Source organism: Dreissena polymorpha, chromosome 6, assembly GCF_020536995.1.
Source record: "Dreissena polymorpha isolate Duluth1 chromosome 6, UMN_Dpol_1.0, whole genome shotgun sequence".
Classification (NCBI taxonomy): Eukaryota; Metazoa; Mollusca; class Bivalvia; order Myida; family Dreissenidae; genus Dreissena; species Dreissena polymorpha.
Window position 1 is genome coordinate 22,313,417 of NC_068360.1, and position 19,216 is coordinate 22,332,632.

At 33.6% G+C, this 19,216-nt stretch overlaps 1 protein-coding gene across 4 annotated transcripts in view; it reads right to left on the reverse strand.

Moving 5' to 3' along the window:
* The window catches only part of LOC127834677 (E3 ubiquitin-protein ligase RNF169-like), a 70,776-nt gene that overhangs the window by 15,357 nt on the left and 36,203 nt on the right, over positions 1 to 19,216 (reverse strand). Inside the window, exon 1 of one of the 4 annotated variants that reach the window (XM_052360699.1) lies at positions 4,169 to 4,517. The exons of the other annotated variants lie outside the window; for them this stretch is intronic. Within the exon in view, the coding sequence (XP_052216659.1) occupies positions 4,169 to 4,454 (286 nt within the window). The 5' untranslated portion in view covers positions 4,455 to 4,517. Of the gene's footprint in view, positions 1 to 4,168; positions 4,518 to 19,216 lie in introns of those variants that run through there. 4 annotated transcript variants of the gene reach the window in all.

The following is a 19,216-nucleotide window of genomic DNA, read 5'->3' on the forward strand; positions in this document are numbered from 1 at the left end:
ACTTTGAATTATGCACGCCTGAGCAATTTAAATCCAACCTCTATTCAATTGTTCAATATCTCTCGATCTGTCTCGATTCGCTCGCTGTGTAGGTATAAATCGATAACACAGCCTTGATGTCAAGCATCTGGTTTAAATGTGGAAGAATAAACAGCGTAAAATACAGTTTGCGTTCGTCTGTTGTGGTGCAGAGCGTTACATAGTAAACGGATGTTATTATACTTTTCTGGATTAATTAAGCATTGTTTTTTTTCTAAAGTGACAATTAAAAAGTTCTGAAATAAATTACATCTTTTATTTTTATACTGTACATAAATAATATTGATACAGATCGTACAGTATACCGTCCTATGTAACGTAGAATGTTAGTACATAAAACAACACAGACAGAGGTGCGAAAAAGACATGCATAAAAAGTTGCTGAAACTTAGAAGAGTGAATAAAAGCTGCACCATATCTGTTTTGAACATATGCTTATTAAATCGACAAAGTTGAGCATACTAGATCTAGTTACATGTAGGTAAAAGTCGGTGGTAAATAAAAGCTCATGTTAAATAAAATTACACATACACGTTACACCGTTATGCCTTCTTCTGATTGGTTGATATTTAAATCTGTTTCATAATATGGCAAGAGGTCAGTGATATTGTTGCGATTTAAGCAGAAGTTTAACTGAAGAATTTATGCCTTTCTTACTTCAATTTGACGATATTTGAGGTAAAAATGGATTTCTGAACTAAAACTAAATGAGTTGGTAATATTATTGTGCAATTTTACACAAATTGATGAAAATTTAAACTGTCTGGTGTCCAACACATTTTGGACTTTTCCCCAATAAGACGTTCCAAAGAGTTTAGCCCATATAAAAAGTATCTCTAAATTGTTTGCGCGTCTTATAAATAAGACTATTAAACATCATAAAGGAAGACTTTAAGCTATTATATGTTAAATCAATCATTATTCTGTAATTGATAACTTTTTTTTAGTTATTTGTAAAAAAAATCTTTAAATCTTTAAAGCTGTAAAAAATTACTTCTTTATTATTTATGGAAACGGCCTCAAATACATAATAACTAAGGCAATATCTCCATCTCAGTGTATAACATCTGATATTTAAGTATCATCACCCGCTTTTAAAAGCGTGGTGATATTGTGGTTATTTTGATCTGACCCCCATAACTTTTGACCCAGGGGTCAGATCGAAATTCCAAATAGTGCACTGACACACATATGCTCATAGCTACCATGTGTGTAAGTTTCAAGGTTCTAGTGCTAATAGTGTAGGAGGAGATAGTGGCCAGGACAGACGGCAGATATAACCACAATATCTCCACGCTTTTAAAAGCTGGGGATAATACTTCTGGAACAGATGTGATACACTGAGATAAAGATATTGCCTTAGTCCTTATGTATTTGAGGCCGTTTCCATAAATAATAAAGAAGTATTTTTTTACAGCTTTAAAGATTTTTTTTACAAATAACTAAAAAAAAGTATTTGAAAATATTGTTTGTTTGCCATTGATGACGATAGGCTTGGGGTAATGAAAGGTATAAAACAAGTGAAGATTTTATTAAACCCAGAACAGAAACCACTTCTCCTATAAGTGGCCTCACTTCTCCTTAATTTCAGCTGAGAGAGGCAGTCTGCGAAATAAGCGCATGCCCGGCGGCCTGGGCATGTAAATTATAGCTCGGGCCTATTAAAATTGCCATATCGTACGCCCGTCTGGCCAGTAAAAATAATCGGTGTATCAATTTTGTTTACATTTTTAAGTGTGATAAACGTTCGCGTTCAACTTGGCCTAAAATACGAGATTTAAACGCATTCCGATTGGTCCATACATGCAATGGTCATTTTCGAGTCGTAACCCAGGCCACGTTGTGAACAATTTAGACTGGTTATTTCCTATTGGCACACGTCTTGCTGATGTGTTTACTGCTGAAGAAAACCAATCGACGTCCGCGGCTTGCATTTCCAGAATAAACATCGTTTTACTTTGTAACCTTGTGTGTGTGTGTGTTTATTTCCAAAGTTGTAAGTCCCTACGCGCGTAAGGCTGCATAATGCTTAAATATGTACACATGTAGCTGGAGTAAAAAAATTACTATGAAAAATCACGGAAACATGAATTTCAAGAATAGTGGTTTAAAATCAGTGATGAAGGAGAAGCTACTTCTGTAAGACAGAGTTGAATAATCTATGCTTAAAAACACAGCATAAGAAAAATGTCAACATGTACAAATGTATGATAAAAGTATGCCATCTATGCCTTCACTTGTCAAGTTAACTTCTGGCAAATAACTATCAGGTTGCTTGTTTTACAGGATATGGTTTCTGACGAAGAGGATCTCCAGGATAGCAGTGATTATGAGATGAACAAAGAAGTTGTTTATCACATGTTAAAGAGTTAATATGATTAATAAAGGACATACAGTACACTCCACGCGTGTTCTCCAATTTCTCTCCATACTCCGCGGACAGTATCTCCGAGGCATTGGCAATGCGGGGGAAACTCCGTGTTTAACGAGATAACGATCAATTTAACGTTGTTTGACTTCCTGATTTTTAAATAAATTTACATTTATTACAAGTACATATATATATTTATTTATATATATATAATAATAATATAATATACAATTAAAAAAAACAACCAAGATAGATCGATCCCCACGTGGTTGTACTGTAGAAGTAGCTGTATAGAAAACTCGTTGATTTACGAAAAACAAAACATCGTCTTTAAACTGATACTTACCAATTAATAAAATCACAGTTTGCAACATTGTTTTTATTTTGACAATTTAATCCAAAGTTTTCATGTACGCAGGTGTTTTTTCTATGCTGAACATGTAAACAAATGACCAAGGACCCTAAAAGTCTCGCAAATCTGTGTGAATTGACAGTTTGACGTTATCAAAGGAAAGCCGCTTCCTGTCTAAAGGCATAACTTACTCAAGTAAACACGTTCAACGAATGCATAAGGAATGGTCTTAATTGTCGGAACAAAGTCAATTCTCTGCTCGCTAATGCATTTATTTTTTCTTTGAAGTTAGGTTATTCCATTGATTGCTAAAAGAAGGTGTTAACTTTAACTATTGAGTTGATAGTTGCATTTAATATTCACAGTTGTATTCTTGTTGCGTCGACATTCAAAACAATGTTTACCAGTAATTATGGACTAAATCAGCAGAGTGACATTCACACATGTTAATCCCTTTTGTCAAAACACCGCAGACAGCAGTCTACACAATAGGTCAGTAGACAAGCTTTGCGTGTTTTCATAACGTCAAACACTTAAAATCCAGTTCCGCCCAGATGTCTTCTTTAATCAGTTTACAGTACATTTACTGTAAAAATAATTACTCTACTAAGATACCGTAACAATAAAGATTCGGCGTATATGATTTGAAATTATTTTGGAGGAAATATCAACTTATTTGCGATATAATTTTGTTAAAAAATACCAAAGAAACTTTTAACCGAAATCAACAAAATTCAATGTTCTCTGCGCTATAAAGTTTGTATAGAAAAAATAAATACACGCACGCTTTGCAGGAGTATACCTTGTACATTGCAGCATAATTTTTGCGTGCTTTTGACGGGAAATATACATGATGACTGTATATTGGAAATATTGTAAACGTCGTGTTAACATTAAAAATCGTAGTGTGTTTCGGATTACTAATTATTATTCTCATTTGGAAATTTTATGGAACTTTTAATCTTGTCTTATATGTGTTATGATTTAAATATTAATTTGTCAAATGTCTTATATTCATTCATATTGTAGACGTACCTGTGAGTTAAAAAACATAATTTTTATACGTATAAATATTCTATACAATTATCTTTTTCATACTTGTACTACAGTATTTAAACAATTTATTATAACAATGTTTTTATTTTTTGGCATGCCCAGTAGCACGCTGCTAACGTGGCGTTGTGTGGCGGTCACTGATAAGAACGGAAATTGTCTGCATTTACCGACTAGGCTAAAGTAATACACGCCGGGGGAATAAGCGAACGCAGCGTAACGCCGAGCGTTTTATCAAGTTCACCTCGCTCTCTCAACGCCACGTGAACACTCGCTAGCATAAAAAAAACATGGAGGGAGCGCGTTTTTTGGGGAAAACGCGTTTAGTGTACTGTATCTTCAACATATGTTACCATTCATTTCCTCATCTTCCTCTTCTAAACCTTCAAGGCGATTTTTCACCTGGTCTGGGAAGGCATTTTTAATCGCTGTCCATCTAACTTCATTTACTAAAGCCTTATTTCTGGCCGCTCTTCTAGCCCATGTTGAAATTCGCGTTCGACACATCGGGCAACAGAAGTTGGCTTCTTCGACATTTTGCTTAAAGCATTCCAAGCACAATTCGTGACAGCATGGCATAGTCACGGGTTGTATGAATACATAGAGACATATTGGACAGATATTATCCTCAAGTTTCATCGTAAATCGTTATTTTTCTGGAGGGAAACGTTTGTTGTCTTTTTGTTTGTTCGTTTTGGCGGAAGCGGAAATTGATAGCCGGATAGCTAGAAGTCGGAGTATGGAAAATTCACATCTAAAAGCGGGCCGTAGGATAATCTCAACCAATATTGCAGGTTCTGCGCACGAGTCGTCGTCCTAAAAAAACACATACGATATTTGCACGATGTTTAATGAAACAAGAAGTAAAGGTATTAAAAGATGGCAAACACTATGAGCGACTCTAATTGAGAATTAGCAGATCGCAAACCAGTAGTATGCGTGCCTCTACTGTAACTCAGCCTTATATGCTATATGCTTGTTGAGTAGTGGGTAATTTTCATAAAGATGTTACATCACAAATATTTTATAAATATATGGCTTTTAATCATTATAATCATTTTAAACAAATTTTTTATCTTTTGGTTTTTATATTTGTTGCTTTTTTCAACTCTTTATCACCTGTAATAATAATAAATAATCGATTTTCCTGGTAGTGCCAAACCGCCATTTTGAAAATAAGTTCTTATTGAGCCGTGGATTCTGATTATCAATTTCAAATTTGCATGCTATAAAAAGCCTCACAACTGACGTTGTAATGAAGTTAATTATTTGTGAAAAAATGATAACAGACGATGTAGTATGGTAAATACTAATAAATAAACGATTGTGTGTTACTTAGAAACACTATTTGAATAATACAGAGAGGAAGAAATATTTTATAAGAACGTAGCGAGTTATGCCCGGGGAGTTATGATGAATTACACTATTTACCTATTTTTTTCGCATATATGATCAGCAAAACTATGTTGAATCAAAACATGTTACGTCACGAATTGCATCATATGCCAACATTCTATCAAGCAATTTAACACGATCTCAATACGCACGACTCGAAAAGAACCAACGACTCAACAAGCAACTACCATACGGTCGTCTAGGTTTCGGGCCTTATTTTTCAAAGTTTTTCAAATGAGAGCATAGGGGCACGGCGCAGATTTCTGTTTAGATAATGATTTAAATTTGGGAAAATCCAGAACTTGACGCACCTATATGTAGACGAAAATAAAGGGGCCTTTTCACGTTTTGGTAAATTAACAATTTTGAAAATCCAAACATTGTGCATGTTAATAGTATTATTACCGAGTTCAAATGTAGACTTGTTGACAATTTTAAACAAGAGTGGTACGGAAAATGAATAACAGTTCTATATTGGATATGCATACAGTTTTTAAAAACCTCATTTGAATATGAAGTATATTTAGATCTGCTTCCTAGTTGTCTAGGCCTATTTTTTGTTAAATTAAGAGTCTCTGGACGATGCACGTGTGTATAAGCCTGCCTGCCTGCCTGCTTGCATGCCTGCCTTCCTGACTGCCTGCCTTCCTGTCTGCCTTCCTTCCTGCCTGCTTGCCTTCCTTCCCTCCTGCCTGCCTTTATTTCTGCCTTCCGGCCTGCCTGGCTTGATAGCTGGCTGGTTGGCTGGCTGACCGGACCGCCCGCCCGCACGTCCGCCCGTCTCTCTGTGTATAATATCAAGACAAAAAATAAGAACTTTAGATTGTTTACAGTCAGAATTAGACAAAGGCGCGAGTGATAATCATTAGCATAATTTGTTTGGCTGTTTACGTTAAACAATTTTATCTGACACAGGTATTGGATATACACTACAAAACGAATAGTATTACAGTACTTGGTATACATCTACAACAACTTTTGTTATTAATAAATTTAGTATAATAAAACTAGACCAGTTTCTCGATACTTACACTGTTACTATTTTTAGCCATAACTTGACGCGTCGAATGTTAGAACGAGGCCGAACGTGAAAACTTTCTTTCATTTCATGTGTTATGCAAATGGCGGAAAATATCAACGATTATAGACCAGTTGACTGTTATTAATTACATCGGAATTCTTATGCGCACTGTCACTGGTTACAATAATGTAAAACATGTGTAAACAGGCAAGAGTTTAGTCAATAAATTATTAAGAAAATATAAAAATAAACATTGTAACACCTAAATAATAATTTAACGACATGATATTTAGTACCATTAGTGTATATTTATACAGTTCATTTCATCTTTATAAAAATACGAGTCATCCTTTAACATCAGAGCCGGGACCTATTTTTTGTATAGGTCCCTGAAAAGAGTAAACGCTTTTTGAAGTACATCGATTATTGCTCAAAACGAAGATCAACTAAATTTAAAAAAGGTATTATGGTATTGGCGTGTTGGTGTGTGTTGTTTCTCACAAAGTATCAAACGTGTTATGTGTGTGTTGATTCAATGCATACAAATATGTTAATTTTCGTTTACATTGACGAACATATATTTTACATTGAATGATATATTGAAGAATTATTATGTACTAGTTAAAAAAAACTGACACGGTGAAAATGTAACTGTCTCTGCATGCATATTGAAATCTCTTTATTAGTGATCATGAATTATAAATATTACACAGTGAAGCTGGATAGTACATCAATCCGGACATTAATGTAAATTTTGAAGTATTTTCACGTATTGATGAAGATTCTAGACGGAAACCACACTTTAAAACTGTCATTTTAAATGCACTGAATCATTGTCGGTGGACTGGGGGCTGAAATCAACCACTTAATCACCAATCTCTTTCAATCTTAATTAACTTCTATTCCAAGGCAGACACTATCCCAACACTCGACGATGCTCCCTGTGCGATAAGCAGTTTGTAATTTCCTAAATGACATATCAGTGACATATACAAACAAATATATAGGTCTTTGGCCATATCAGAGCGTAAGTCTATTTCACATATTAAAGATCTATTATTAAAGATCCATCATTTATAGATTTTGCACACATTAAGCGGTTAAATATTAACACGAGCACTTGAGAGGTCAAAGTTACTCATCTATCTATCTATCTATCTATCTATCTATCTATCTATCTATCTATCTATCTATCTATCTATCTATCTATCTATCTATCTATCTATCTATCTATCTATCTATCTATCTATCTATCTATCTATCTATCTATCTATCTATCTATCTATCTATCTATCTATCTATCTATCTATCTATCTATCTATCTATCCATCCATCCATCCATCCATCCATCCATCCATCCATCCATCCATCCATCCATCCATCCATCCATCCATCCATCCATCCATCCATCCATCCATCCATCCATCCATCCATCCATCCATCCATCCATCCATCCATCCATCCATCCATCCATCCATCCATCCATCCATCCATCCATCCATCCATCCATCCATCCATCCATCCATCCATCCATCCATCCATCCATCCATCCATCCATCCATCCATCCATCCATCCATCCATCCATCCATCCATCCATCCATCCATCCATCCATCCATCCATCCATCCATCCATCCATCCATCCATCCATCCATCCATCCATCCATCCATCCATCCATCCATCCATCCATCCATCCATCCATCCATCCATCCATCTATATATATATATATATATATATATATATATATATATATATATATATATATATATATATATATATATATATATATGTATATATGTATATATGTATATATACTTCTAACTCCCCTTTCGGGTATTATCGACCGGTGCGCAGTCAGTGCAGGTAAAAGTGTTAAAAGTGACAAAGTGAGAATGTTTTATTATAAGGTGAAGTGAATAATGGTTACAAACTTATAAAAACATGTCTCCCAGAGTTCAAGGGGCAGAAGGGGAAAGCAGGGACGGCTTAAACCGATCATGATGTAAAACTGAAGTTGCGGGGAGGTTGTTCCACATCACAATAGCACTTGGGAAAAAAGAAAACTTATAATAATTTGCATTGGTATGGATATGTCTGTAGGAGAGGGGATGCATGTGACGTGTGAATCTGGTGGGTCGCTCGATATATGAACAATTTTGAAAAACATTATTAATGTAGTGTTATTTCGTCTGTCTTGTAGGGTCTGCCAACCAAGTTCCTGTTACATGGAGGTGACACTGTCATACGGGGAATAGTTATGTTTGACCCAGCGGACTGCTCGACGCTGTACATTTTCATTTTTTTTGTATATTTTGTAATGTGTGAGGACTCCATACGGAGGAAGCATATTCAACCTTAGGTCATTAAGAAATAGACCACTGCATAAAATGAGCATTAAATGTGTAATTACGTAGGTTTTAATAATGATACAAATATATAAATAAATTGACTGTCATTGTTAAGATTCGTTATTTTAAGCGCATGCTCAGAGAGTGCTTGGGAAAATCCAAGCTTCACACGGCCGTTAATCACGGGGCCACCTCTTTTTTGCGATTCATTAATAAATGAACCAATGCTTCTTCCGAGGTGGCGCTAAGGACCGGATTTTTTTTAATTCAAGGATAATTCTGAAGGGTGAATTGATTTTATATGTTTCAAAAAACAACAACATATTTTGCATTATTTAAAAAAATCGGATAATGTAGTGCGATTCAGCGAACATTAATTCATGCACAAATGTTAAGAAACATACAATCACAATCCATTTGAAAAAATGGGGACCTTAATGAGTTGTGTCCTCTTGGCGTGTTTGGCGTCACACAGGCCAAAACCATCGATATGCTTTCAAACACACTACCAGGACACAACTCATAAAGGTCCTCACGTTTGCATATTGAGTTGAAATTGTGTATTTCTGTGCATGTGTGGATGAATTAATTTTCGCTGAATCACACTACATTGTCCGATTTTTTAAATAATGCGATATATTTTGAAAAACCTATAAAACTTACGCACCCTGTAGAATTTGCCGTGAATGTTCAAAACATTCGGTCCTAAGCGCCGACGCGGAAGTAGCATTGGCTCATTAATCAATGCACCGCAAAAGGGAGGTGGCGCCCGTGATTAACGGCCATGTTACAGTCACGTAAAACATATGCATATAGGCACGTGTTTAGTCAACACATCGATATTTGTTTTCGAAATAAACACTACAATACCTCAATAAAAATTCTATGATATTAGTACCAATATTGTTTGTTAATACATTTGCTTGCATCTTTATAAAAATAAGAGTTAATTATTAGCATCAAATTAAAGGTTGTATGATGACTAAACGCAAGCAATTTAAAAAAAAAGAGGCTATAAAAATCCATATAATCCATATAATTTCGTACACACGGATTTTAATAAATTTAATTGCAACAAATAAACATCGGGATAAAATTACTCGAAGGAAGAGTATAAAAATGTCTTTAAACCATTACATAAAACAATTACTTAAAGAAATAAAACGTTTAAACAGGAAATAAACAACTTGAAATGGGAATTATATATTTTTAGCTAATTCTGACGATTTCGTATCGTATGGACAATATCGGTACGTCGTCGATTGTTGAAAAGCGTAAAGGATCGAGACCAGATGCGGCGTTGTTTGGCACTTTGAGAAACTGCATCACGTTCAACTTCGTTCTGGAAGGATGCGAGTCGCTTGATTTTGCGCTTTGTTAACATTGGCGTATTGGGGAAAATGCTAGCAATTAGTATGTATTTATTTTGTGTGTGTATACTTTTATTTTATCCGAAAGATATTACAGACATACAAACAGGCATATACTATACATTGCATTTTAATAAAAGGTATGTGATGGGTACATAAACTAAGCTATTCTTTCTATAAGATATCACATAAATGCATGCAAACATGTTATTTACAGAGTATCTTTAATACAGGTTTTTTAGTAGAACATACCTAGGGTTATAAACATACATTCATATAAATTGTATAGTGTTAAATATTTCAAGAACTTTGCACATGCATATTATTAAGCTTTAGTTGTTAATATATATGTCTTTTATCTGTAATATATTACACATTCGAAAGGTTATAAAGTGCTGCATTGCATTGTGTAAAATACATTTATAATGCAGGCTCTACAAAACTGGGTATTAAACAATATTATATAGTGTCTATATTAAATGTTATGATATGTGATGTTGTCATGGGAGATGTCTACAAATATCTTTACAAATTCTCTTAATTCATCATCTGTTTAATTGTGGTTGTATATATTTCAAAATTGTGTTTCATATATTGTGTTTTATTGTGTCTCAACAACAAATTTAAGAATTGTCCTGGGGAAATGAACAGTACCAGATCAAAAGCATCATATTTTCTACTTCATTATTACAAAATTTACCTATATTATTAGCATCAATTTTCATTTTGAACATAAGAGATTTTGTTCCTAAGATTCTGTGGACTAGTCTGCACTTGAACCATCTAATATATGTATCTTTATTTAAATTGAACACGTATTCATGTAAGTTTTTCCACTCAATATTAAACAATTCTGAATTCCATTTTGTTTAACAAGCTGGAATGTTATTGTTTTGGATTAATATTTTATAAATATGTTTTTCGTTTGGACAGGTTACTATTTTCTTTATTTATATTGGTAATATAGGCCCTTGAGTTGTTTTTTGTGTTATTATGTTTATTAATCTTGTGCGCAATTGGAAATTTACGTCTGTTCCGACATGTTCGTCCACATATTCTTTTGCATTTATTTATTTTACGATTTTACTTAACGTCTTTCCAGGAACATGGCACAAGGCACTAAATTCACAAACGGTTGTGAATTGGTCATGCGTGAACAATCCCTTGTCACTATCAGTCAATATTAATGGAGTTTTGTGGCAGCGTGTTGGCTATGTTATAATTATTACACTTATTGGTTTCTGTGGTGTACTCCTCCACGATAAAATCGTGGTCAGTCACCTCATTAGTAGACTGATAATGATAACCGGCTGAAAATCTGGAGATAACGGTGCATTTGATTCATATCAATATCGTCACAATATTTATTTCGACTTGAGACATGTTATTACTGGGGACCTTAATTTCATTCAAAATAAAAACCTTAGAAATTTGCTACGCAGAGGCCCTAAGTACAGACTGCCTATTCCTGTTGATTTTGATGACTGCATTAAGAATATCGTAACATCTTTACGTGATTATTGCACTAAATGGTGCAGGAAGGAAAATGCTGAAATTACTGCACTCAATGATTGGAAAACAAAAATATTTAGTATGGCCATGAATAAAATATGTTTTTATGATACACATCCTTTTGCCCAACCACATTCACCTAAATTTAATAAACAAAATCTCTGTAAATTGCTTGAAGACTTAAAATCTAAATTCGTTATAGTTCCTGCTGATAAGGCTGCTAATAATGTTATAATAATATGACGAGTGTTTTATGTTCAAACTATTTCACAAGAACTTTCACAAACTACATCATACTGTGAGTGCAATAAGCAAGCTAATGAAATTATTACCGACCATATTGCCCAATGCATAAAGTTAAATGTAATAGTCAATATTACTGACAAGAAATTGCCATCACTTTACTGGATACCTAAATTACATAAGACGCCATATAAAAGTCGTTTTATCGCTAATTCAGTGTCTTGTACCACCAAACAATTATCAGTTATCTTACATCTGCATTGAGTGCTATTAGATATGATATAGCTAAATTTTGTAATAAAGTTTATGAAAATAGTAATATTAACCTATTTTGGTCAATAAAAAACACCTTAGAAGTTATTGATAAAATTGAAAATAAAAAATATAAGGTGTCACAGGTAAGTACTTATGATTTTTCTACACGATAAACAACGCTTCCTCGCGCTTTAATAAAATCCAAACTTGTTTCTTTGATTGAAAAAACTTTTGCTAGAGAGAAGTGTTTGTATCTAGCTTTAAACACTAAAACAGCTTTTTTTACTAATCAGATATTAGATAATTACATCATTTGGACTGGTCTTGACTTTTGTGCAGCACTTACTTTTCTTTTGGATAGCTTGTTTGTTGAATTTATAGTAAAATATTTAAACAAATTATTGGCGTTCCTATGGGTACTAATTGTGCGCCACTTATAGCTGACCTTTTTTATATTGTTATGAAAGCGAATTTATGTTAGAATTATCTAAAACTAAGCAAGTAGATTTTATTAATTGTTTTAACCTTACTAGTAGGTACATTGATGACATACTTAATTTAGATAATCCATTATTTGAACAATATATTCACAAAATCTACCCAAAAGAACTAGTCTTAAATAGATCGTGTATATCCAATACAGACGCTGCGTATTTAGACTTACATTTAACTATTAATAATAATTTGATCAAAACTAGTTTATACGACAAACGGGACGATTTTAACTTTGAAATTGTGAATTTTCCGTTTCTAGATGGCAACATCCCTAAAGGACCTTCCTATGGTATTTACATTTCGCAGTTGGTACGTTATGCCAGAGCATGTTCGTGTATTAAAGATTTTAATGATCGTAATCTAATATTAACTAAAAAATTGCTAAAACAAGGCTTTTTGTATCATAGCCTAAGAAATAAATTTGCTAGATTTTCTCTAAGTATGGTGATTTAATTTCAAAATATAATGTTTCTTTAAAATGGCATTTAAATAATGGAATCTCCCATCCATCATTTTACGGAGATGTTTTGAAGCGTGTCCGCAATTAAAATATGTTAAACCAAATGATCATATTAAACTTTTCAATTTAATTAACTTGTTTTTATCAAAAGGATACGATGCTTATGTACTTAAAAACACGTGTTTAATGGTTTTCGATTCACTATATCTTTCTTCCCTTAAAATTTGGAATCATTAGTGATATTATAGGCATTTTTTACTGTTGAATAAAATTATGTCATTGTGTCGTATGAACAAATCTGCATGAAAACTACATTATAGGCATTTTTCACTGTTGAATAAAATTGTGTCTTTGTGTCGTATGAACAAATCTGTATGAAAACTAGATTAAAGGCATTTTTCACTGTTGAATAAAATTGTGTCATTGTGTCGTATGAACAAATCTGCATGAAAACTACATTTGTAATCAAATCGTACATCAAATCATTTCTGTCTTCAGTTGTCAAAACACCTATATACTGTTTGATTCCAATAATGTCGCTTTAATGGAATTACCATTTTTATTCATTTGCTTCTTAATATTAAATCACCTAAACTTGTTTTATTAGTAGCACAGCCCCATTTATATTTTTATTTAGTACTGCCCCTGGAATTTGTTCACGTCATTATGTCATTATGGATTTTTGTGACGTCATACGACCGACTTTCCCAGTTGTAATCTGCATGTATAGGTCACTGAGTTTATAACGTTCCATTTTATGTATATTTTCTCTCTGATAGGCGTTTCCTGTTTGATTTAATTATTTTTGTTTCTTTTAGCAGTCACATAAACAACCAAGCTATGTAATATGGAATTTCTACACCCATTATTGCTGCTTCTTCCTGTATTTGCGCGATGATTATCTGAGATATTAAATCCATGACGCTATATTCTCAAGTCTTTTTCTATAAAGAAGGAATGTAGTTGACAATTGTAAATAGTTTTATTTGATCGTTCGTCAAAAAGTTGTTACTCTGTTACTTTTGTATCTTCAATGCAATTGAGTAATTAAATAGTAATTAAATTGAATGCGTTTTAATTCCCTTTTATTATTGTTTAATTTGAGTTACAATGCTATGACGTTAAATTTTATTTACATTTAAATGTATTATGAATATTGCTGGGCCAAGTGTGAGGTTGAGCGCTCTATAACCAGGTTTAAACCCCCAATGATTTGCATTGACCGTTCCAAGGCGGTGACCCCAGCTTTATTCATATTTTGTGTTTATGTTGGTTTGTATTGTGCTGTATTGTGCTGTTTTGTACTGTTTGGGCAATCGGTCACTTGCCTTAAATAAAGGACCAACTAATTGTTTTAATGAAAATTTAATACTGCTCCAGCAGCTGGAGTTTCACTTCTTTATATTGAGAAGCGTTTTAACAAATTGCACTTTAATTCATTACACACAATTGTAATTGTTTTTATGACTTTTCAAATGAGCAAAATGAAATAGTTAATCCTAAATGCTCTTCCGAATTTTGATGTTAACGCGACCGTAATAATGAGTACTTTTAATTAAACAGTGCAAATGTATTGTGTGTTGATCATTTGTCTCGATAAGCGCACGAAAACTATGCCGTACATTTACAACATTACATCGTTTGCATGGGAAGCGTGTGTGTTTTTATTTTGTATAAAACTTCGAAGCGCTGAGTACATTGGGATCTTTTAATTTTATTTGAAAGTGTCGTGATGCACTTTTACACAATTATATCGCAATTGATTTAGAATTTACATTTCCTTAAAATAAATTTCAAATCAAACACGCTAAAACGTTATCGGTGCGGTATTTTAGCCATTAACGAACCAGCAATTGTACTGAATGATGGATACACTGGAAATGCGGACAAAACATTTGTGTGTATTTTAAAGTTAATGAGATCCTTCCACGCCCGGGGCTGCATTATGTGAGGACCCGAATCCCGACAAAACTACATGTATATTTAATCGATTAAAATGCTCGATAAGGCGTGCACGTCTATAAAGTAAATAAAACACAGTCGAATGGTCACAAATATTGATGGGCGTTTATTTTGCAGGCATCACGGCGGCGAGGCGCAGCGCCACGCAAAAAGGGCATGGGCAAAACTTTACTTTTGCGTTATGATACACTGGTAGGCAGGATGTATTTAGAAAATTTTGGACATGAGATATAATTTAGACCGTTTTGCAATGTGTTGATATTTTACGTGTAAGTTCACAATGCGCATTCAAATTAATTATAACACAGTGTATTTGAACGTATGTATATAACATATTATTGATAAACATGTAGGGATACATAGTATTTTACATAAACAGATTTAGATTTCAAAATACGTATTATAAACCTTTATTTTCTTCGTAAACTTGGTAAGAAACGGCAAGTTATGATCTTTTTAAAGAACTTCCGAAATTCCGAGTTGTAGTATCCTATCAGATAATAAACGATTTTAAATGGGAAGTATATATTCACGATTTCGTCTTGTGAGGACAATATCGGTACGTCGTCGATTGTTTAAAAGCTTAAAGGGTCGAGACCCGATGCGGCGTTGTTTGGCACTTTCAGAAATGGCTACACGTTCAGTCTCGTTCTGGAATGCTACGAGTATCGTGATTTTGCGCTTTGTTAACATTAGCTTATTGGGAAAGGGTTTCAAATAAGTATTTTGTTTTTTGGTGTGTATAATTTTATTTTCTCCTAAAGATATTACAGACATAGAAACAAGCATATACTATATTATACATATAATTTTAAGAAAATGTATGTGATGGGTTCATAAACAATGCTATTATTTCCGTAAGATATTACATAATTACGTGCAAGCATGTTATTTACGGAATATTAAAAGAACAGGTATTTGCGTAGAACATACCTGGGGTTATAATCATACATTCATATACAATTTGTAGTATTTAACATGACAATAACTATATCAACAAAACTAATTTGCACGTTAAGCTTTAGTTGTAAGTATGTTTATCTTTTATCTGTATTATATTACATATTTGAAAGGTTATAAAATGCTGAATTACATTGTGTAAATCATATAAATAATGCAGACTGTACAAAACTGGATAATAAACAATAGTATATAGTATCTGTATAACGTGTTATGATGAGTGATGTAGTCATGGGGGATGTATACATGCATCTGTACACGGGACCAGTCTCTTAATTCATCATCTGTTGAAATTGTTGTTTTACCTATTTCAAAATTGTGTTTTACGAGTCCAAAAGTTGAAGGGTATTTTTTTTAATGAAAAATATAGCGTTTAATTTCTTGACACACAATGTTTAAATCATTCGTTTTTGGGGTCGTTATTCCAAGTATAAGATCCTGCCTTGTTACTGAATAGATATGCTTAATTGTATTCTACGAATAGTGTCAACAACACATTTAATAAATGTCTTGGGAATATGGTCATTACCAGAAAAAGATAATACTATTATCGTTATTAACAAAATGTACATATATAATTGGCAACAAAGTTCATTTTGAACATACGAGATTGTGTACGCTTATTTTTAGTCAACATTAAACAAAACTGAATTTCATTTTGTTTGACAAGCTGAAATGTTACTGTTTTGGATTAATATTTTATAAATATGTTTGTCTTCTTTTGGGCTGGTTACTATTTTCTTTATGTATATTGGTAATATAGGCCCTTGAGTGTTATTGTGAAAATTTGGCATGTCTTAAAAAGTTTTAATATATAAACATATTATGTTGATTAATCCTTTGTGCCAGGGGCGCCTCTGGAATCAGGGCGTCACCTGTATCCCGCTCGAAACTCCACTAAGACCTCTCTTGGGGCGGAGAGCACATAATCAAGACTGAAGTTCAGTCTTCAAATTATTACAATCACTAAAACTTATTGAATAATATTTCAATCGTGTATTATTCGTATAGCCATTATATAACTGTATTCCTAACCATTAGATAACTACTGAACATTTACAATAATGTATGGAGGTAAAACATAACAAATAAAACATAATCCAAAGAAATACATACCAACGTATTCCTCATTGCTTAATAAAGGTAACCACATATTCAGTCTAACTACTATATAAATGAAACATGTAAGACAGTTTGTTGACTATGTTATAACTACCACGCTAATCGGTTACTGTGGTATATTCCTACACGATAAAATGGTGGCCAGTTACCTCATTACTAGACTGATAATGATATCCGGTTGAAATACTATACTGATACATATTAATACCGTCAACATAATTATTTCGACTTGAAAAGCGTTTTAAGAAATTGTACCTTAATTGATTACAAAGGATTTTTTTCTATGATTTCGCAAATGAGCAAAACGAACGATGTAATTATAAACACACGTTGATGTTAACGCAACGGTAAAAAGCAGTAGCTTCATTTAAACAGTGCTTATGTATTGTGTGTTGATCATTTGTTCCGATGAGTACGCGCACACTATGCCATCCATTACTACGTCACGTCGTTTGCATGGCATGCGTTCGTGTATTTTTTTTGTATAAAACTTCGTAGCGCTAAGAACATTGAGATATTTTAAAAAGGACATGGGGAAAACACTATGTTTGCGTTATGATACACTGGTAAGCAGCATGTATTCAATGAATTTTAGACATGATGTAACGTTTAGACCGTTTAGAAATTTCAAAATACGTATGTTAAACCTTTAATTTCTTTTAAAACTTGGTAAGAAACGGCAAGTTATGATATTTTTGATGAACGCCCGAAATTCCGAGTTGTAGTATCCTATCAGATAAGGATTCATGGTGGAATTCAAAGCATAAGATCTGTATACAATCCTAGCCCAAATGGGCAGCCCTTTATGAAATTTAGCTACTATTGACACAACGAAGTAAGGGACAAAACTCAAGACGGATGCCAACGTAAGAATACATGCCATCTGCGTCAGCCGTCGTTCAATTGTCGAGCTCCAGTGCAGACTTTTTCTGACATTAATAGTGTTCTGTCGAATTTTTGAAGGTCTATTTCGAGCAACAACGGTATTTTCATCTGGACTTTGTTTTACGGCCTTTAAAGACATTTCCGAAACTTCAGTCGATTGGCTTTCGTCCGTACCAATATTAACTCGCGTTGAACGACGTTTGCCAACAAAAGAAACCTTACGTATGATTAACGAATACAGAGTCAGCATTGCGGTTATAATAACGAGGATCAATATAAAGTCAATAATATTAAAAGCGTTGGCGATTTTTGTGAGACGCTTTTCACTAGTAATCATACAGCGGTTACCTTTGACGGTAACATTCTCGGCTACAGTAAAGTCTTTTGGCACAACATCGAAAAAGAAAAGTTCTCGTATTGACAAACAGATTGAAAGTCCAGATGTGCAAACTATGTTACACATCACTGTTTTCCTTCTTGCAAATAATGACTTCCATTTTGATGTATTGCCGATACTGAAGTACCGATCCAGGGCTAAGATGAATAGTAACAGCAAGGAATTCGAAACAAAGACGTGGTTCAGGAAGCCTTGAAGTTTGCACGCCGCAACATTTGTGTACGTCATCGAATTAACGAGCATAGCTGTTGATGCAAGCAGTAGTATAGAGCAAATAAAATCGTTTCCAGACAGTGCAGTAAGCACTAAATTTGCAGCTGATTTATCTTTCCTTGAAACGTAGAACAGGAAGGCGACGAAATTGCCGATGATGCCAGCAGAGCAAACAATTGACATATACACGATGATTGGTATATTTTTAACGGTATTTGAATCGTTTTTCTCTCGAACCACTGTTTTATCATCCATTTTAGGTTTATGTTGTATATTTTGTTAATACAACGGTATAGAACGATCGCTGCAAAAGTTGAACTGAAAATGAAAAACGTAAGTTGAACACATGCAAATAAACATTAATCGGAAACACACAGTAACACCAACAAGTGTTCTTAATCCGAAAATAACCAAAATAATAATTAAAATGCTTATCTAGTTAACACATAAATGCACACTTACAGAGGTTCAGTGTCCGTTTAATATAACATCTTCTCTCGAAATACCAAGACTAACTATTGTCATGATTTAAATAACACTTTCAGTGGGAAGTCAACACCCAAACCATCGTTTGTAATTTTTAACTTCCGTGAAATAACTTGCGCGACCAGCCTCATAATTCTCATAATTGAAGACGATTCTTGAGTATTCTTTCTGAGTAATTTCTCTCTACTCTTATCAAAATCTTAGAAATTCAGGATGTTTTCACAGTCATATCCGTTTTTTTTTCAATGTTGACACTCCTATGTTGAGCCCATACAG